General features: G+C 37.8%; 1 protein-coding gene across 11 annotated transcripts in view; it reads left to right on the forward strand.

Annotated features, from left to right (window-relative positions):
• The window catches only part of DOCK7 (dedicator of cytokinesis 7), a 240,872-nt gene extending 218,925 nt beyond the window's left edge, over positions 1–21,947 (forward strand). For all 11 annotated transcript variants that reach the window (XM_054484551.2, XM_054484560.2, XM_063654806.1 and 8 more), the window contains 6 exons: positions 1,075–1,164; positions 1,288–1,524; positions 1,880–2,023; positions 3,156–3,262; positions 19,252–19,419; positions 21,504–21,947. In XM_054484551.2, coding sequence (XP_054340526.1) covers positions 1,075–1,164; positions 1,288–1,524; positions 1,880–2,023; positions 3,156–3,262; positions 19,252–19,419; positions 21,504–21,546 — 789 coding nt within the window. In that variant the 3' untranslated portion in view covers positions 21,547–21,947. The remainder of the gene's footprint in view (positions 1–1,074; positions 1,165–1,287; positions 1,525–1,879; positions 2,024–3,155; positions 3,263–19,251; positions 19,420–21,503) is intronic.
• Positions 21,948–22,542: the final 595 nt, after the last annotated feature.

Here is a 22,542-nt window from a genome sequence, read left to right on the forward strand (position 1 = left end):
TTAAGAGCCTGAAATCACACCTTAAAAACACTTTTACTGGGCTAACTAGTATTTTCTGTTATAGTTATTCTTTCCAACCTTTCTCTATTTTTGTTACTCAAAGTGTAGTGGATGGACCAGAAGCATTGGGATCACCTGGGAGATTGTTTGAAATGCAGAACCTCAGACCCCACCCCAGCCCTTCTGAATCAAAGTCTGCATTTTAACAAGATCCCCAGGTGATTTGTATTCACAAAGCATTTGGAGAAGTAGTGCTCTAGGCTTGTTTTTATTCTCACTGATGTTAATTTCTTGAATGTTATATTCCTATTGGTGACTTCTCTGGCCAAACTGACAAAAATTGGCTCAAACTGTGACTTTTTATTTTTCAAGAGGTTAGGTGTAAGTCTTGGGAAATATTAATTGAGACTTACTCAATTATAAAAATTACCTTTGGGATAGCAGTGGGGGTTTCTCCTTTGAAGATTCAAATTCGATTTTTCCTTTTGAATAGCTTCATCCTTTTGCCCATGCTGCTACTCAGTGTCATATGGAATAGTCACTATATTCTTGACCTAAGGTTGCCTTTTCAAAATGTAAACCCATAGAGAACTGCAACAGGTCAATGCTTTTATTTGAAAATTCTGGGATTAAAAAAATAGTTCATAAAAATGAATGTTTATTTATTAACCCATGGTCTCTAAGAAATCAAGCCACAACAAACTCAGTAAAACTAAGATTTTTATACATCAACAATAATGAGTTTCTTTTGTCTTTGCTTTCTGTTCCCTTTTGTTTCTCTTGAGGACTTCTTGTGGAATCCTGTATTTTTATTGGAGAAAATTGTTGTTTTCTGATATTTTGTGTTATTTAAAGTTTGTGGATGGGAATAATGTCAAATAAATATAGACCGAGACCATGCTAATTTATAAGCTAGTATAATTTTTGTAAGCCTAAATCATTATCTTTTAATTATTGATATGATTGTACAAAACTCACTAATTCTCCTAATTTTGCTCAGGAGTCACCCTCAGGCCTTCTCTATTTCCCAGTCTTTTTAACTTCATATAAAATGTTTCTTTTTCTTTATTGTAGGGATTTTATGGAGAAAGATTTGGAGAGGATGTGGTTGAAGTAATCAAAGACTCTAATCCTGTAGACAAGTGTAAATTAGATCCTAACAAGGTATAGTTGATTCGACTATAATGACATATAGGCATCTCTTTGAAATCCTCTGTGCAATTTTGTTTGAGAAAGACTAAATGATGACTTAACAGTGAGGAAATGAAGGACTTTTTTCTTCCCTAGGCATATATTCAGATTACCTATGTGGAGCCATACTTTGACACATATGAGATGAAGGACAGAATCACCTATTTCGACAAAAATTATAATCTTCGCCGATTCATGTACTGTACACCCTTTACTTTAGATGGCCGTGCCCATGGGGAACTTCATGAACAATTCAAAAGGAAGACCATTCTGACTACGTCTCATGCCTTTCCTTATATTAAAACAAGGGTCAATGTCACTCATAAAGAAGAGGTAAGCCCATTAATGGGCAAACAGCATTAGTGAAGCAAATACATTCAAGCCATGTAACAACAACTTAGATGTACCAGAAGATATGTACCATCCCTTACACCATAACATATTAGAACTTTACCCATTTTTTAGTCCTTAATTTTTTACTTCTTTTCTAAGACCCTAATTCACCCCCAGCTTTTTCTTTAAAAGGTTGATTTTTTTTTTTTTCGTTTAGGGATCCAAGTTTGGAATTTTATTGTTACATGAAAGTTTACAATTGATCTTTTTTTTTCTAATTTCAGTTGATTATACATAAAGTTCATTAAATAGTTTTCAGTCAGTACACTGATTTAACAGATGCTCTTTTACTCAGATCATCTTAACACCAATTGAAGTTGCTATTGAGGACATGCAGAAAAAGACACAGGAGTTGGCATTTGCAACACATCAGGATCCCGCAGACCCCAAAATGCTTCAGATGGTACTCCAGGGATCTGTAGGCACAACAGTGAATCAGGTTAGTGCTTTTTGCTAGCACTGTGTGATTTATGCTGTAAATACGATTTGGGATAATTTCAGATCAGAAATAATTGTTAAGTCAAATGAAAAGGATCTGCCTTCTCTACTGCCTGTATTTTTCTACCTATGCGATTTTATAAATTCTATTAAGAAGGAATTGATTCACTTAAAATAATATTTCCTTAAAAAGCTTGTACTAAAAGAATGTGATCTCCAAAACAAGGACTCATTTTCAGAGCTATGTACATATTTGTGAACCTCTACTATGTTAGATTCTCCCTGATGTTACCTTCCCCAGATCTCCATTACAATAAGTTGTGAGGATTAAATAAGTGATATGGAATCATTTTTTTAATTTGAAAAATTAAAAAATTGAAAAAATATTGACACAAATTATTGTTCTTTTGTCATATGCAGATTAGAAGCCATCCCCATTAGTCCTTGTAGTTGGTTCATTAAAATTATCTTGTTGATGATTTTAGGCTTGGCCCCAGTCTTAGGAATATTCCATGATAAGGGAAAATACAGAAAGGCTTCAAGTAAGATTTTCTGTACCATGTCTTAACTACTTTTCAGATTAAAAGAACAAAGCCAAAAAATGCCCCACCAAAACTGAAATAAATACCTTAAGACCTTTAGCTCCTAGAAACATGCATGATTTTAAGGTTTTATCTCCAAATGATGTAGCTTACAAAAGATTATCTTCTTTAACACAATGTTGGGAATACCTTTGGAATACTGAGGAAAGCTGTTTTAGCAAAATCAACTCTGATAATCAGCGGATTGGCAGATGTAGTAGCTTGACAACTTCTACATCCAGGATGCGTTAAAGAATGTGAAAAACACAAAGCAAAATACATTAATGACCATAGTAGTCAGTCCTTGAGTTCCTATTCTGTTTCTTTGAAGAATAAACTAATAAGAAGTTAATTCCACTAGATAAGAATGTAGAATGAAATTAGAAAATACTGAAACAGTCTGTGGAGTTTTAATATAGGCATAGGCATGTATGCATTAAGCTTAAATGCAGCCATCTCAGTACTAAGAAAAATCATTTGAGTAAATTCTGTCTCTGTGATTTTAGAGATAACAAAAAAACACACTTCTTGTTTTATTTTCTTATTTTGCAGGGGCCTTTGGAAGTTGCCCAGGTTTTTCTGTCTGAAATACCTAGTGACCCAAAGCTCTTCAGACATCATAATAAACTGCGACTCTGCTTTAAAGATTTTACTAAAAGGTATTCAAGGCTTTCTGCATAAAGATCTTCAAATTGAGACTGTCGAATACCACAGTATGACATAAGGGCCTTAAGGAACCATTGAAAAGAGAAAATAGGCTAGGCACAGTGGCTTACACCTGCAATCTCAGCACTTTGAGAGGCTGAGGCAGAGGAATCATTTGAGGCCAGGAGTTTGAGACCAGCCTGGAAAACAAAGCAAGACCCCATCTCTACGAAAAAAAGTTAGAAATTAGCCAAGTGTAGGTTGTGCACCTGTAGTGCCAGCTACTCAGGAGGCTGAGACAGGAGAATCGCTTGAGCTAGGAGTTGGAGGCTGTAGTAAACTATGATTGTACACTGCACTCCAGCCTGGGTGACAGAGCAGGAGCCTGTGTCAGAAAGAGAGAGAGAGAAAACAAAAAAACAGAAAAGCGGTTGACAATAATAAGTAATTTGTGTAGAATTTACTATTCTTTAATAGCATATACTTATTCCCCTCTCCCACAACCCTGCCATACTCTATAGTGCCATGTATTTAATTTTAAAAATTAGAAAAGCCAAGGCTCAGGAAATTTTATTAACTTGAAACTACTATTAGATCATTTAATTTAAAAGCTACTATTTATTGTGAATCTTCAATATTTGAGTTTCTGCTTCCCTCCCCCCAGGGTACTTAGAAGCAGTAAACTTGGAAGCAAAAAACTTGTGTTCAGATCCTGACCTTATCATTGATTGTGCTTTTCCAGGTCACTTAATTTCTATGATCCTGCATTTTCTAATCTATAAAGTAAAGATAATGATATCTACCTCCCATAGGGAAGCTGTGCAGATTAGGTGAAATAATTTATGGGTGTGTCAGTCCCCAAGACCATCCCCAATTTCAGTGATTTGCTAGGAGGACTCACAGGACTCAGCATATAGTTATACTGGTGCCTGTGATTTATTGCACTGAAAGAATACCAAGTAAAGTCAGCAAAGGAAAAAGGTGCATGGAGTGAAATCTGGAGGAAACCAGGAGCAAGCTTCAAAGGGTCCTCTGCCAGTCAAGTCACACAGGACTTGCTTAATTCCTCCAGCAATGAGTTGTGACAGCAGGTGTGAAATGTTGTGGGGAACCTCATTGGAGACTCAGTGCCAAAAGTTTTTATCAGGGGCTGGTCATGTAGGGACCCTGTCTCTGAGATGTACCAGAATTCTAGACTCTTAGAAGGAAAGCAGGTATTTAGCAGGTGAACTGTGGTAGTAAAAGAAAGAAACCTGTTTCCTGCTTTTAGAATTGACTGATTTCTGGCATTAATTTTATTATTTGGGAGGTGTAAGAAAACAACAAAATACACCCTACCATCTTTGTAAACCAGATGATTATGGAACAGTACATACTTCTTTAGGTCATTGACATTTAGTAACAATCAAGTGCTTTGTTTCTTGCTTTTGTTTTTGGAATATTTTACCATGACTACAATTCTTAAATGTCCTTCTTTTTGTATACATTTACTGTAGGGTAAGAATTCCTGTAGTCAACAGGTCTCCTTAAGTGTTACTATCTGTAGAGAAGGTTTTCTCCTTTCATATTGCAAAAAACAAACAAGAGGCGGGGCGTGAGTGGCTCACGCCTGTAATTCCAGCACTTCGGGAGGCCGAGGCGGGTGGATCACCAGAGCTCAGGAGTTCAAGACCAGCCTGGCCAACATGGTGAAACTCCTCTCTACTGAAAAATACAAAAATTAGCCGGGCATGGTGGTGGGCGCCTGTAATCCCAGCTACTTGGGAGGCTGAGGCAGGGAGAATTTCTTGAACCCAGGAGGTGGAGGTTACAGTGAGCCGAGATCATGCCACTGCACTCCAGCCTGGGCAACAGAGTGAGTACTCCATCTAAAAAAACAAACAAAAAAAAAACGAAACAACAGCAACAAAAATAAAACTACATAATATAAACCTTACAAAGTAGTTATAGCCAATACTACATTTTTTATTTTTGTGTGTTACCATTCAGTATGGTAACTAAATAGTATGCCTTTAGGCATATGTATTTTACAATAGTCATATGTATAATCTTAAATTATTTTTCAATTAAAGTTTAAACTATTCTAATGGTTATATTCTTCAAATTAATATACTGTAGTCATAAAATACTTATAATATTAAAGTCTTATTTTTCAATTAGAGTTTAAACTATAGTTTTAATGGTTACATTATTTCCTAAAATTAATATACTAGAATTTAAGTTGAATTTGAATGTGGTATAGTTTATACTACAATGGATCTTTTTCTTTTGTTAAAATTTCCAGCATGAGATGACTGAGGCACAGTACATGAACATTTTTTGTTTTAGAGACAAGGTCTCACTTTGTCGCCCAGACTCTGTAGTGCAGTGACACAATCACAACTCACTGCAGCCTCAAACTCCTGGGCTCAAGGGATCCTCCTGTCTCAGCCTTATGGTGTGCACCACCATGCCTGGTTATGTTTGGTTGGCTGGGTGTTTTTGGTAGAGATGAAGTCTCGCTATGTTGCCCTGGCTGGTCTCGAACTCTTGGCCTCAAGCGATCCTCCCACCTCAGCCTCCCAAAGTACTAGGATTACAGGGAAGAACCGCCATGCCCAGCCTACATGAACATTTTTATTGGCTCACAGTATGTAGTACATTCTAAAAAGTTTCTAAGTACAGTTGACCTTGAACAACACAGAGGTTGTGGTGCCTGTCCCTTGTACAGCTGAAAACCCGTGAAAACTTTTGACCCCCCCCAGCCAAGAAACTTACCTAATAGCCTGCTATTGACTGGAAGCCTTACTGATAATACAGTCATTAGGTACATAGTTTTTATGTTATATGTATTATATACTGTCTTCTTACAATACAGTAAGCTAGAGAAAAAATGTTATTAAGAAAATCATAAGGAAGAGAAAATATATTTTACTCTTCATTAAGTGGAAGTGGATCATCATGAAGGGCTTCATCTTCCTTGCCTTCATGTTGAGGAGTCTATGGAGGAGGATAAAGAAGTGGGGTTGATCTTGCTGTCTAGAGTGGCAGAGGCAGAGGAGGTGGAGGAGGTAGCAGGGGAGGCAGAAGAGGCAAGTACACGCAGTATAACTTTACGGACATCACAATTTTTTTTTTAATTTCCATAGGTTTTGGGGGGAACAGGTGGTATTTGGTTACATGAGTAAGTTTTTTTGTTTTGTTTTGTTTGAGACGGAGTCTCGCTATGTTGCCCAAGCTGGAGTGTGGCACAATCTCGGCTCACTGCACCCTCTGCCTCCTGGGTTCAAGCGATTCTTCTGCCTCAGCCTCCTGAGTAGCTGGGATTACAGGTGCCCGCCACCATGCCCGGCTAATTTTTGTATTTTTAGTAGGGACGGGGTTTCATCATGTTGGTCAGGCTGTTCTCGAACTCCTGACCTCATGATCCTCCTGCCTCAGCCTCCCAAAGTGGAGTAAGTTCTTTAGTAGTGATTTGTGAGATTTTGGTGCACCCATCACCCAAGCAGTATACACTGAACCCAGTTGATAGTCTTTTATTTCTCATCCCAGTCTTTTATCCCTCATCCCTTCCCACCCTTTCCCACTGAGTCCTCAAAGTCCATTGTATCATTGTTACACCTTTGTATCCTAATAGCTTAGCTCACACTGAATGAGTGAGAACATAAGATGTTTGGTTTTTTCATTCCTGAGTTACTTCACTTAGAATAAATAATCTCTAATCTCGTACAGGTTGCTGTATCTCGTACAGGTTGCTGTACCAACAGTGCAGAAGTATTCCCTTTTCACCACATCCACACCAGTATCTATTTTTTTTTTTTTTTTTTTTTTTTGAGTATGGCCATTCTTGCAGGAATAAGGTGGTAGCTATTGCATTGTGGTTTTGATTTGCATTTCCCGGATCATTAGTGATGTTGAGCATTTTTTCATATGTTGGCCATTTGTATATCTTCTTTTGGGAGTTGTCTGTTCATGTCCTTAGCCCACTTTTTGACGAAATTGTTTGTTTTTTTCTTGCTAATTTGTTTGAGTTCATTGTAGATTCTGGATATTAGTCCTTTGTCAGAGGCATAGATGGTGAAGATTTTCTCCCACTCTGTGGGTTGTCTGTTTACTCTGCTGGCTGTTCCTTTTGCCATACAAAAACTCTTTAGTTTAGTTGAGTCCTGCCTATTTATCTTTGTTTTTATTGCATTTGCTTTTGAGTTCTTGGTCATGAAATCTTTGCCTAAGCCATTGTCTAGAAGGATTTTTCCAATGTTACCTTCTAGTTATAGTTTCAGGTATTAGATGTAAGTCCTTGATCCATCTTGAGTTGATTTGTATAAGGTGGGAGATGAGGATCCAGTTTCATTCTCCTATATATGGCTTGCCAATTATCCCAGTATCATTTGTTGAATAGGGTGTCGTGTCCTTTTCCCACTTTATGTTTTTGTTTGCTTTGTCGAAGATCAGTTGGCTGTAAGTATTTGGGTTTATTTCTGGCTTCTCTATTGTGTTCCATTGGTCTATGTGCCTATTTTTATACCAGTACCATACTGTTTTGGTGACTATGGCCTTATAGTATAGTTTAAAATCAGGTAATGTGATGCCTTCAGATTTGTTCTTTTTGCTTAGTCTTGCTTTGGCTATGTGGGCTCTTTTTTGGTTCCATGTGAATTTTAGGATTGTTTTTTCTAGGTCTGTGAAGAATGATGGTGGTATTTTGATGGGAATTGCATTGAATTTGTAGAGTGCTTTTGGCAGTATGGTCATTTTGACAATATTGATTCTACCCATCCATGAACATGGGATGTGTTTCCATTTGTTAGTGTTGTCTGTGATTTAGTTCAGCAATGTTTTGTAGTTTTCCTTGTAGAGGTCTTTCACCTCCTTGGATAGGTATATTCCTAAGTTTTTTGAGGTTTTTTTTTTTTTTTGCAGCTATTATAAAAGGGGTTGAGTTCTTGATTTGATTCTCAGCTTGGTTGCTGTTGGTGTATAGCAGAGCTACTAATTAATGTACATTAATTTTGTATCCTGAAACTTTGCTGAATGTATTTATCAGTTCTAGGAGCTTTTTGGAGGAGTCTTTAGGGTTTTCTAGGTATACAATGATATCATCAGCAAACAGCGACAGCTTGACTTCATCTTTACCGATTTGGATGCGCTTTATTTCTTTCTCTTGTCTGATTGCTCTGGCTAGGACTAGGACTTCCAGTACTGTGTTGAAGAGAAGTGGTAAGAGTGGACATCCTTGTTTTGTTCAGTTCTCAGAGGGAATACTTTCAACTTTTCCCCATTCAGTATTATGTTGGCTGTGGATTTGTCATAGATGGCTTTTATTACATTGAGGTATGTCCCTTGTATGCCAATTTTGCTGATGCTTTTTTTTTTTTTTTTTTTTTTTTGAGACAGAGTCTTGCTCTGTTGCCGAAGCTGGAGTGCAATGGCGCAATCTTGGCTCACTGCAACCTCTGCCTCCTGGGTTCAAGCGATTCTCCTGCCTCAGTTTCCTGAGTTGCTGGGATTACAGGCGCCTGCCACCATGCCTGGCTAATTTTTGTATTTTTATTAGAGACAGGGTTTCACCATGCTGGCCAGGCTGGTCTCAAACTCCCAACCTCAGGTGATCCGCCTGCCTCAGCCTCCCAAAGTGCTGGAATTACAGGCGTGAGCCACCGCGCCCTGCCTTGATTCTTTTAATCATCAAGGGGTGCTGGATTTTGTCAGTTGCTTTTTCTGTATCTGTGGAGATGATCATGTGATTTTGTTTTTGATTCTGTTTTTGTGGTGTATCACATTTATTGACTCATGTATGTTAAACCATCCCTGCATCCCTGACATGAAACTCACTTGATCATGGTGGACTATCTTTTTGCTATGCTGTTGGATTTGGTTAGCTAGAATTTTGTTAAAGATTTTTGCATCTATGTTCATCAGGGATATTGTTCTATGGTTTTCTTTTTTCGTTATGTCCTTTCCTGGTTTTGGTATTAGGGTGATACTGGCTTCATAGAATGATTTAGGAAGGATTATCTCTTTCTCTGTCTTGTGGAATAATGTCAATAGGATTGGTACCAATTCTTCTTTAAATGTCTAGTAGAATTCAGCTGTGAATCCATCTGTATGGATATCATAATTTCTGTCTGACATTTTTGCTTTTTCATTTTTCTAAAAATGTTTCCATATGGTACAGTTGTTCTTCCACCACTTGCTTTAGTTTCTGTGCCCTTATCATAAACAGTCCATATTGTAAAAGAAGTCAGAAGCAGTCTTAGGTTATTGAAACCCTTATGCCAGATTGTCTCATGTCAGTTTGTTTTCTGGCACTGCTGCATCCGTTTTCTGCCTTATTTTCTGGCAGTGGTTCAGAAGCATTCATCTCCATCAAGTCATCTTCTGTTAATTCCTCTGGTATAGTTTCTATTAGCTCTTGAATTTCTCCAAGATCCATATCTTGAAACCCTTCACTCTCCACCTTTTAAGCCATATCTACAACTATTCCATGGTTTCTTTGATTGGCCCTGTTGTAAATCCTGTGAAGTCATGCATAACCTCTGGACACAGTTTTCTCCAGCAGGAATTGATTGTCTTTGGCCTGATGGCTTTCTCTGTAAACAGTGGTGACATTTTCAGTGGTATAATCCTTCCAGACTTGTGACGTTCTCCTTATCAGAGTTCTCTTCCATAGTGCTGACACACCTTTCTATGAATATAAAGTACCATGTATAATGAGCCTTATAGGTCCTTATGACCCTTGATCTAGAAGCTGAATTAGAGATGTATTTTGTTGTTCTTGTTTTTTGTTTTGTTTTTGTTTTTGTTTTTTTGACACAGAATCTTGCTTTCACCCAGGCTGGAGTGCAATGGCGCGATCTTGGCTCACTGCAATCGCCTCCCAGGTTCAAGTGATTCTCGTGCCTCAGCCTCCTGAGTAGCTGGGATTATAGGTGCCCACCACCACACCCGGCTAATTTTTGTATATGGGGTTTTGCCTTGTTGGTCAGGCTTGTCTCGAACTCCTGACCTCAGATGGTCCACCCACCTTGGACTCCCAAAGTACTTGGATTACAGGCGTGAGCCACAGTACCTGGCCGAGATGTTGTTTTTACGGGGGCAAGTAGACCACTTCAAGACCTTCGGTGTTAAACTCGGGGTCGTGGGTGGCCAGATGCAATGTCCAATATCAAAAGAACTTTAAAGGGCATTCCCTTAACTAATAAAATACTTCTTGACTTCATGGACAAAGCACCCATGGAACCAATCCATAAAATGGGTTCTCATCCAGACCTTTTTGTTGTTCAACCAGAAGCTTTTACCTTTTCCCTTCAAGGTTCAGGCATTAGCAGCTTTGTAAGTAAGGGCAGTCTTGATTATAAACCTGACTGCATTTGTACAAAACAGTAGAGTTAACGTATCCCTTTTTGCCTTAAATCCTATTGCTCACTTCTCTTTTTTAGTAACAAATGTCCATTGTGGCATTTTTTTTTTTTTCTAAATAGGGCACTTTTATCTGCATTAAAAATCTGTTCAGAAAAAATAACAACAACAACAAAAAAAACTGTTCAGGCAAATATTCCCCTTCTTCAGTGATTTTTGTAGTGGCATCTGGGAGCTTGTCTGCTGCCTCTTGGTTGGCAGAAGCTGCTTCTTGGTCAGTAGAAACTGCCTCTTCTGTTTATTGGCATTTTAAAAAGGCAGACCTCTTTCTAAAATTATCAAACCATCCTTTGCTGGCATTAAATTATCCAGCTTTAGATCCTTTACCTTCCCTTTGCCTTGTTGTGTAATGACTTCACTTTTTCTCAAATCATTAATCTACAGGTATACTTTTCTTACAGCAATCCTATACCCACATAAAAGCTGCATTTTTGATATGAGATAAAATGGTATTTCTAGGCCTGGTGCAGTGGCTCACACCTGTAATCCCAGCACTTTGGGAGGCCGAGACAGGTGGATCATGAGGTCAGGAGTTCAAGACCAGCCTGGCCAAGATGCTGAAACCCCATCTCTACTAAAAATACAAAAATTAGCCAGGTATGGTGGCACACACCTGTAATCCCAGGTACTCCGGAGACTGAGGCAGGAAAATCACTTGAACCTGGGTAGCAGAGGTTGCAGTGAGCTGAGATTGTGCCACTGCATTGCAGCCTGGGTAACAGAGCAAGACTCCATCTCAAAAAAACAAACAACAACAACAACAAAAATGGCATTTCACAAAAAGTGCAAGGTTTTCATGCCTACGGGCTTACAAATTTCCTTTTCTTTTTTTTACAGTGGTCTTTACACTGGATTCATATATCTTGAGATGGTGGGCAACTGTAGCTGCAGATCTCAATCTATAATACCAGGCAATTCACCTCTTTCCTGTAATGTCATAACTTTTTTCTGCTTCTTGGGAGTACTTCCAGCATCACTAGTGGCACTTCATGTAGGCCCCATGGATTATTCAAAGTTTATGGTTGCACTAAACACAATGAAAAATACACAAGAACTATGAGAAATCACTCTTTACTGTGATATGCAATTTACTGCAGCAACAACTGCTCACCTGGAGATAGCATCACATGGCATTTTAAGCAGATACATTTGAGCTCACCACAGTGGCGACAAGAGGTGGCTACAAAATTATGGCAGTAGTACAGTATGTACTGCAGTTTTTTTCAGTTGTGACTTAATAATGTATCTTTACATCTGTTTACATTTTTCTCTACTACAAATGGTGCCATGCAGGGTCCGTGTTTATGTGGGTAAGTTTTGTATATATTTTATGATAGTAAATAATAAAATAGGCCAGTATTTTAATATACTTTATGCATTCATGACATCTTTTTCTGTTTAAAATTTTTCTCAACTACACAATTTGTTTTCAAGTTTTTTCACAAATCTCCAAAGAGTTATATTCATTGTAAAAAATCCACATATAAGCAGACTTTCACAGTTGCAAATTATGTTGTTAAATGGTCAGCTGTATTAACAGTGCCAACAGTGCACATTTACTAGTCTCAATACACCTTACATTTAAATAGAATTTTTTTTTTTTTGGTCAGTCTGTTTTTGTTTTTGTTTAGGGGGGATGGATTCTCTCTCTGTCACCCAGGCTGGAGTGCAGTGGCGCGATCTCGGCTTACTGCAACCTCTGCCTCCCGGGTTCAAGCGATTCTCCTTCCTCAGCCTCCCAAGTAGCCGGGATTACAGGCACGCACCACCACACCCAGCTAATTTTTGTATTTTTAGTAGAGATGGGGTTTTGCCATGTTGGCCTGGCTGGTCTCGAACTCCTGACCTCAGGTGATCCACCTGCCTCAGCCTCCCAAAGCGCTGGGATTACAAGCATGAGCCACTGCGCCCAGCCAATAAAAGCAAATTGAGGCACCATTTAAAACAGACTGACGGCCGGGCATGGTGGCTCAGGCCTATAATCCCAGCACTTTGAGAGGCCGAGGTGGGTGGATCACCTGAGGTCAGGAGTTCGAGACCAGCCTGGCCAACATGGCAAAACCCTGTCTCTACTAAAAATACAAGAAATTAGCCGGGCGTGGTGGCATGTGCCTATAATCCTAGCTACTCGAGAGGCTGAGGCAGGAGACTCCGTTGGACCCAGGAGGCAAAGGTTGCAGCAAGTCGAGATCGCACCACTGTGCTCCAGACTGGGTGACAGAGCGAGACTCCAGCTCAAAAAAAAAGAAAATTGCTTTTATTACTAAAAACAGCAAGCACTTTTCCATGTGTTTACTTTTTGTTTTGGGGTTTTGTTTTTTTAAAACGTTTTTCATTAAATCTTCAATAGATTGAAAATAATATTTATAACATTTGCTATTAAAGAATAGGAAGAAAAAGGTCATGTCTACCACCCAGCCTAAGAAACCAAGTATGACCATGACTTTGAGATCCCCTCCCTGTGTATATTTCTCTGATACCATTTCCCTCCATTCCTTCAGGGGTAACCAGTATCCTGAATTTCATATTTATCATTTCCTTTCTTGTTTTTATAGTTCTATCATAAATGGTTCCCTAAATAACATATTTTGTTTTGCATTTTTTTAACTTTAACAGTGTATACAATGTTTTGTGAGTTGCTGTTTTCAGTATTTGTGAGATATATCTATGGTAAATGTTGCTTTAATTTATTTTTACATAATCTGTTTTATGAATATGCCTTATTCATAAGAATAATATGCCTTATTCATTAAGAAGAATGACTTATTCATTCTTCTGTTGATGGATATTTTGGTTGTTTCCTGTTTTGTTTTGTTTTTAGTTACAAAGAGTGCTACTCAAATATCCGTCTACCTTATTTCTGGACATACATGTACAAGAGATTTTCTAGGGCTTAAAATTAAGAATAGTATTGTTGGTTCATAGGTTCATCCTCAGACGATGCCACATTTTTTTCAAAAGTGTGTAAACCAAATTTACATTCCCATTAGTAGCATTTGAGTTCCTATTACTATATATCCTCACCAATACTTGATATTATCTAACATTGTAACTTTTACCAACTAGTGGATGTGAAATGATAGGTAGTCGTGGATTAAATTTGCATTTCCCTGATTACCGGGAGGTTGAATATCTCTTTACCAAAGAGGTTCATGTGTCTGTTAGCCATTTCTCTTCCCTCCTCTGTAAAGTTACATATTCAAGTCTTTTATCATTTTCCTATTGGATTCTTTTCCTTACTGATTTCTAAGGGTATTTGTGTGTTCTGAATGCTTTATCATTTGTTAATATCACAAATATCTCCTCTGAATTTGAGACTTGTCATTTTTCCCCTACAAACAGAAGTTCTTAAATTTAATGTAGTTAAATGATTCAATCTTTTCCTTTATCAATATAGGTTAAACAAAGGGTGGGGGAGGCAAAAAAAAAAAGCTTTTTCTACTTTAAAAAAATGTGCCTGCAAGAGCCCGTGAGTGCCTGTAGTCCCAGCTACACAGGAGGCCGAAGTAGAATGATGGCTTGAGGCCAGAAGTTCAAGTCTATGTAGTGAGACCCTATCTCTTAAAAAAAAAAAAAAAAATCCATTTGCAATTGATTTTTGTGTATGGTTCAAGGTAGGGATCAGTTTGATTTTTGTCCATACTGATAACTGATAATCATGATCTCACTGCCATTTATTGAATATGGTATGAGATATGGTTTAGGTTTTTTTTCCCTTTACGGATATCCAGTTGACTCATTACCACTTATTTAAAAGGCATTCACAGGTTTGTGGTGAAAGTCTGGTTTGCTGTGTCATCACTATTATAAATTTCTTTCTGGTTTGCAGTGTCATCACTATTATAAATTAAGCACCCGTGTTTATGTGCATATGTTTTTGGGATCTTTATTCTCCTACAGTACTCTAACTCTCTCTCTTTCAGCTAATGTCATGCTCTCTTAACTACTGCTGCTTTATAATAAGCTTTGCTGTGTGGCAGAGCAATTCCTCTCACCTTGTTTTGTTGAAGGACTGTTTTTGGCTGTTTTCAATTTTATATAAATTTTAAATTTTAGAATCAATTTTTCACTCCATGCACCCAAAAAATAACCTGAATTTATAGATCAGTTGGAAGAGAATTGACATCAGTCCATGAATATGGTATATTTTTCCATTTACTTAGGTCTTTTAAATGTTTTCTTAATACTATTTAAAGTTTTTGTGTAGAGGTCTTGTACATTTTAAAATTTATTCTTTAGTATATAATGCTTTTATGATTTTATTAATTTTTTTTTTTTTTTTTTTTGAGATGAGTTTTGCTCTTGTTGCCCAGGCTGGAGTATAATGGCACGAACTCGGCTCACTGCAACCTCTGCCTCCTGGGTTCAAGCGATTCTCCTACCTCAGCCTCCCAAGTAGCTGGGATTACAGGCATGCACCACCACACCTGGCTAATTTTGTATTTTTAGTAGAGATGCTGTTTCTCCATCTTGGTCAGGCTGGTCTCGAACTCCTGACCTCAGGTGATCCGCCTGCCTCTGCCTCCCAAGGTGCTGGGATTACAGGCATGAGCCACTGTGCTCGGCCTTAATGTTATCTTTTAAAATTGTGTTTTCTGTTTCCTGCTCTACCAAAAATCAGTTGACTTTTATTTTATTTTATTGATTTTATTTTATTTTATTTTATTTTTTATTTTATTTTATTTTAATTTTTTGAGATGGGGTCTCACTGTGTCACCCAGGCTGGAGTGAGTGCAGTGGTGTGATCATGGCTCACTGCAGCCTTGACCTGCTAGATTAAAGCAATCCTCCTGCCTCAGCCTCCCAAGTAGCTGGGACCACAGGTGTTCACCACTATACCTAATTTTATAGTGACAGGGTCTCACTATGTTGCCCAGGCTGGTCTCTCATTCCTGGGCTCCAGCAGTCCTCTGGTCTCAGCCTGCCAAAGTGCTGGGATTGCAGGTGTGAGCCTCTGTGCCCAGCTGCAGTTAACTTTATATATTTTACATGAGAATTTTACCAGACTTACTTATTAATTCTAATAATTTATCTGTAGAATCTTTTTCTTGTCTTATAATGATAATTAGGACGTCCAAGTACTGTGTTGACTAGGAATAGAGAGGACATCATTTTCTTGTTCCTTCTCTAAAAGGGTTTTCACCACTAAGTATGTTTGCTACAGGTTTTTTGTAGATTTTTAATTATGGTTAAAGGACTACCCACCTATTTGTAGTTATGCAAAGAGGTTTTAATATGACAGGTTTTAAAAGTTTATTATCAAGTGCTTTTATTCTGCATCTCTTTTAATCTTTTAATCCAAAAACTTAGTGATTTTATGACCCAACTTTTCATTTATTCCAGGAATTAAAAAATTTGGCCAGTGTGGTACCTTATGCCTGTAAATCCCAGCCCTTTGGGAGGCTGAGGCAGGCAGATCGCTTGAGCTCAGAAGTTTGAGACCAGCCTGGGCAACATGACAAAACCCTGTCTCTGCTAAAACTACAAAAATTAGCCGGGCATGATGGTGCACTCCTGTAGTCCCAGCTAATTGGGAGGCTAAGGTGGGAGGATCCCTTGAGCCCAGGAGATCAAAGCTGCAGTGAGCTGAGATCGTGCCACTGCACTTCAGCCTGGGCAAAAAGCAAGACCCTGTCTCAAAAAAAAAGAAAGAAAAATACTTGGAGGGTGTGTGTGTGTGTGTGTGTGTGTTCAATACACTGGCACAAGTTTTCTGCTAAAATTGTCCATCAGTGTGCCTTCTGTGGATACCAAAATCTGAAGACAAGTTTAATATGTTATATAAAATGGTGTAGTATTTGTATATAACCTATGTACATCCTCCTGTATACTTTAAATCATTTTTAGACTACTTAAAATACCTAATATATAATGTAAATAGTTGTTAATACTGTATTGTATAGGAAATAATGACAAGAAAAAGTCTGTACATGTTCAACACAGTTTTTTAAATTATTATTTCAATCCATGTTTGGTCTAATTCATGCATGCAGAACCCACAGATAGGGAGGGCCAACTGTGTTTTTGTTTGGAAGTTTTACAATTATTTTTATGGGTGAGCTTGGATTATAATTTTTTTCATATAGTCTTCATTAGGTTTTGGTATCCCAGCCTTGAAATATGAGTTGGGAACTCCCCTCAAGAATAGTTCTTTTCCCCTATACTCTGGAATCTTTTTTTTTTTTTTTTTTTTGAGACGAGTCTTGCTCTGTCACCCAGGCTGGAGTGTAGTGGCACAATCTCTGCTCACTGCAAGCTCTGCCTCCCAGGTTCATGCCATTCTCCTGCCTCAGCCTCCCAGTAGCTGGGACTACAGGCACCCACCACCACGACCGGCTAATTTTTTGTATTTTTTTAGTAGAGACGGGGTTTCACTGTTAGCCAGAATGGCCTCAACCTCCTGACCTCATGATCTGCCCGCCTTGGCCTCCCAGAGTGCTGGGATTACAGGCATGAGCCACTGCACCCGGCCTGGAATCATTTTTTTATATACTCTAGAATAATTGCATTACATTCGGGTATTGGTCCCTAGGATGTTTAGTAGAATTTAGTGTTTTCTTTGTGGATAGATTTGTGACAGTTGTTTCAACCTATTTGATTATTTTAGGATTATTGCCATTTTTTTCTTCATTGAGTCTGTTTTGCTAAATTATATTAATCTAGATTAACATAGATTATTAATAATTTAGCAGAAAATCTACATTAATCTATTAATATCAATTAATATAAATTCAGAGGGTTTTTTTGTATTAAATTGTACAATTTTATTGGCCGGGTGTGGTGGCTCACTGCCTGTAATCCCAACACTTTCGATGGCTGAGGTAGGCAGATCACTTGAGGCCAGAAGTTCAAAACCAGCCTGGCCAACATGGAGAAACTCCATGTCTACTAAAAATACAAAAACTAGCCAGGTGTGGTGATGTGAGCCTGTAGTCCCAGCTACTCAGGTGGCTAAATACGAGAATCACTTGAACCCAGGAGGCGGAGGTTGGAGTGAGCAGAGATCATGCCACTGCACTCCAGCATAGGTGACAGAGCAACACTCTGTCTCAAAAAAAAAAAAAAAAGAAAAAGTACATTATATCCTCTATGCCTTTTAAAACTTCTGCTGTATTTAACTTTATGTTCCATTTTAAATTTCTGGTAGGGGATATTTGACCTCTTTCATTTAATCTTGCCAGAGCTTAGTTTGTTTTTTTAGTTTTTTCAAAGAACCAACTTTTGCAATTTTTGATACTCTATTTTACAATCTTATTTCCTTTCTAATACTTTAAGTTGCTTAGCTTTTCAGTTTTAGCATTCTAATATAAGCATTTGAGGCTATGTATTTTCTACTAAGCATCACTTTAGTGGCATTCCACAAATATATAGAGATATATATATTATTTGTAAATATCCTTTCCTTCATTGTCTGTCAGGGTCCAGATACTTTTCTCAAATACTTGAATTAATTTGGATAAAGGACTGTCATCAAAATCTATTCATTTATCCGGGCACAGTGGCTCACGCCTGTAATCCCAGCACTTAGGGAGGCCGAGGCGGGTGGATCACGAGGTCAGGAGTTCAAGACCAGCCTGGCTAAGATGGTGAAACCCATCTCTACTAAAAATAAAGAAAATTAGCTGGGCGTGGTGGTGGGCGCCTGTAATCCCAGCTACTCGGGAGGTTGAGGTAGGAGAATTGCTTGAACCTGGGAGGCGGAGCTTGCAGTGAGCCGAGATTACACCACCGCACTCCAGCCTGGGCTACAGAGTGAGACTCCATCTCAAAAAAAAAAAAAAAAAAAAAAAAAAAAAAAAAAACCTATTCAGTTAAGAAATATTTGAACACAGGCAAAGCACTGTGCCAGATGACATTGGTGCCACATAAATGAGCATGATTACATCCCTGAAAGAGCTTCTAGTCAAGTGGTGATGTGAAAAAAATGCCTTCAGATAATTTTCAATTTAATGACACTGGAAGTAAATGTTTAGTAGATTTTACAGGAACTCAGCGATTATCTGTTCCCTGCCTTAAACCTAAAACAAAAGATGATTATTTAACATTCAGCTGAAAAACTAAATGTCCTCATCATGGTAAACACACACACACGTTTGTTTCAGACAGTCCCACTCGGTTGCCCAGGCTGGAGTGCACTGGTGCAATCACACACACACACACTTTTGAGACAATCCCACTCTGTTGCCCTGGCTGGATTGCAGTGGTATAATCTCAGCTCACTGCATTCTCCATGTCCTGGGCCGAAGCATCCTCCCACTTCAGCCTCATGAATAGCTGGGACTACAGGAGTGCACCACCATGCCTGGCTAATTTTTGCATTTTTTTGTAGAGACGAGGTTTTGCCATGTTGTCCAGACTGGTCTCAGAACTCCTGGGCTCAAGTGGTCCGCCTGCCTTGACCTCCCAAAGTGCTGGGATTACAGCCATAAGCCACCATGCCTGGCCTGTATTTTGTGTGTATGTGTGTGTGATTAGGCCCACATATATAGTGTGTGTTGTGTGTCATTAAGCCCACATATACATGTATATATATTTTGTGTATGGCATTAAACCCACAAACTATGCCAGAAGTAATATCTTGATAACATCCTGTTTTTCCTAGGTGTGAAGATGCCTTAAGAAAAAATAAGAGCTTAATTGGGCCGGATCAAAAGGAGTATCAAAGGGAACTGGAGAGAAACTATCATCGCCTTAAAGAGGCCCTACAGCCACTGATCAACAGAAAGATCCCTCAGTTATACAAGGCAGTATTGCCTGTCACCTGCCACAGGTATGCTTATTTTTAAGTGGTTTTAGATATTCTTTCCTCTGGAACCTAACATGTTAAACTAGTATAAGTCTTTTTACAGCTCGAGCATCTGTTATCCGAAAAGCTTAGGACCAAAGTGTTTGGGGTTTCAGGTTTTGGAATATTCATGTTACACTTACTGGTTGAGTATCCCTAATCCAAAAATCTGAAATGCTTCAGTGAGCATTTCCTTTGAGCATCATGTCAGCGCTTAAAAAGTCTCTGCTATTGGAACATTTCAGAATTTTGGATTAGGGATGTTCAACCTGTATCATCTATAATCATTCTACAAGGTAAATAACTTGAGAATCAAAAAGTTGGTACTCATATTAACCAGGACACCACACAAAGTCCTGTCATTAACTTGGAATTTTCTACAACGAAATCCTAGTTCTATTATTTAAGCAGATAATTTCTTTAGATTTCTCCTCTGTATAATGAGATAGAACTTAAAGACGTTGTTGTGGAGATTAAATGACATTACAGATGTGAAAAGTTCCTAGGACAGTGCCTGACATTTCACTTTATAGTACCAGAATTCTGGAAAGGACACAATAACTGCAAAAAGTAAACTTTCTTGCATTTTGAAATCAAATTTACATTTGATTTCCTCTCAAAAGATGGTTTCCTCTCAAAATCCCCAATGAGAAACATACTAGTCCCCTCCACTTTTGGTTTCCCCTTCAATCTTTTTGGAAGTTTTTCCTTCTTGCTGCTTCCACTCCCCCTCTCCCAGTCTTATACCCACCAGGTCAGAGATCCCAGAGAGCCAGGGTGCTGGGTCCCTGAGATAGGCCTAATCCCTATCTCAGTTCCTTCAGATCTCCATGGAAAGGCTGTATTCTTCCTGACCAAAATTTTGTCTTACAACATCCGAGTTTTTGCCTTCCTCTATGATCTACTTTTTGGCCAATCCTCCAAGCTTTATTTAGTTCTTAATATTTTTAGGCAGTTTTGAAAAACTTTTTCTTGATGAACAGTATCTAGCTCTCAAGACTGCTGTTTCCCTTCAAAGTAAGCTTTGAGATTTGAAGCCAATGTGATCTCTTTGTACTTGGCCTTTTGCTTTCCTGGAGATATTAAGCCTCATGGCTTAACCTTAATGGCACGAAGGATAAGCAAAAGAAATCAACTGATAATAGAAAATATGTTAAGAGTATTCCAGGAGTATCGTTCCCTTCACTCTTTTTTAGAATTTAAGTTTAAAATTCTTCTTTAGCATTTGAATTTTTAATTTTGCTGGTTTATTAAATCAGGAATATTTGCAGTAGGGATCCTGGACCCATGAGAGGGGAGTCCCTAAGACTCCCCTAATTTCAGGAATTTCCCTAAGTCAAAACTAATTTCATATTAATGCCAAATATTAGCCTTTTCTCACTTATTCTCTTGTGAGGGTACAGTGGAGATTTCTACAGGTTGAGATGTGACATTGGAAAAGATTGACTATAGAAGCACATGTGAGAACATAGGCATTAAGCCAGACTCCTACATGAGTACCACTCTCCTAAAGCTTCTTGCAAATCATTTTTAATAAGCAATGCTATTTATAGTAACATGTAACAGGTTATTTTATAGTAACTTAAGATGTTCTTAGTTTTAATTTCTAATATGATAAACATCCACGTATAGCCCACATAAAAGATTCTTGGGGTTCTCAATAATTTTTAAGAGTGTAAAAGGGACCTGAGACAAAGCTTGAGAACAACTGGTTTAAGACTTAAAATTTAATAAACACCTGACTTTTGCCATGTAAAAAACCCCAAATCTTTTCCTGAAATCTCTCCCATTATCCCTTAAGTCCTTGTCTTGTTTATTACAATATCTGCAGCATCAGTCAGACAAACGAATACAAAAGACCAGTAAGTGGTGACTGTAATACACTTCTATAGCTAAATCTATAAGCCAAAATATTTAAGGCAGAGTATGTAGGATGAGCATCCAACTTGGAAGTTACTAAGAAATGGTGGCAAAACTTTGAAGTAACTGGCAGAAAAAACCATGTAAGACATTTAAAAGTATATGCAAAAATTGTTTTCTTGTAATATGTCCTCTCATTTTTTTCCCAGAGATTCCTTTAGTCGAATGAGCCTTCGCAAAATGGATCTCTAAACTGAATGCACTTGTATTATTCATCTGCAAAGAGCCATGTATTCAACATCAAGTGTGAAAAGATCTGTTGGAAAACAACATGGAATGGAATTCTGGAAATTATTATTCATTGAAGAATGCAGTGGCCAAGAAAATATCAAATGTAGATTGTTAATGCTTGAGAATCATGGCTATGGTTTCTAATGTTCTGGTAACAAGCTGTTATCTTTTAAGACATTTTAATGACTCAAAGGTACACTATACATTTACCATTATTTATACCATAGCTAACGTTAAATTTATTCACTTTAAGTTCGTATTTTTTAATTTATATTACCATTTATAGATTCATTTTGGAACCATTTTAAATGTAGTAATGCTTATTTTAAAGGTACTATTAAATATGTGAATGTTTACACTAATTTTACTGAGTGGGACTTCAAAATTTTTATTATTGACAATGGCAGAGAACAATTAAAGGGCTGACTCAAGAACTAGTTCCAAACCTAGCAAAATAAAAATCATAGATAGCCCCAAATTAATGACTTTGGTAACTGTTTCAAAGTTATTTTCCATTTACATACCCAAAAAAGGAATTTAGAATTGCAGAACTTTACTTAGTAAAACCTTTGTGTAAAATAATTTAAATACTGGGATAACTAATACCAGTGACAACAGCTTAACTTGATTAAATCTTATTACACCAATGATAGTAGTATGAACTTCATGATTCTTAGCAACTAAAATGAATGATTTCTGTTTCAAATTAAAGCCAGCCATCAGTTTTTGACGATGTAAACCAGTAAATTAGAACCTACTTAAAGCTATCTTGTAGCACCATGAAGATAACACAGCTGGAGTTTGAGAAATCACCTATTTTCTGACACTTGTAGAGTTTAGAAGCATATAAAAAGTAAAATTAGGTGCTTTAATTCATCTAAAATTATATGAAAAAGTCATACAGAAAAAAATTTTGAGAAGTAACATTTTAATTCTTGGCAAGTTTTTCCAAAACAA

Source organism: Pongo pygmaeus, chromosome 1, assembly GCF_028885625.2.
Source record: "Pongo pygmaeus isolate AG05252 chromosome 1, NHGRI_mPonPyg2-v2.0_pri, whole genome shotgun sequence".
In the NCBI taxonomy this organism is placed as follows: domain Eukaryota; kingdom Metazoa; phylum Chordata; class Mammalia; order Primates; family Hominidae; genus Pongo; species Pongo pygmaeus.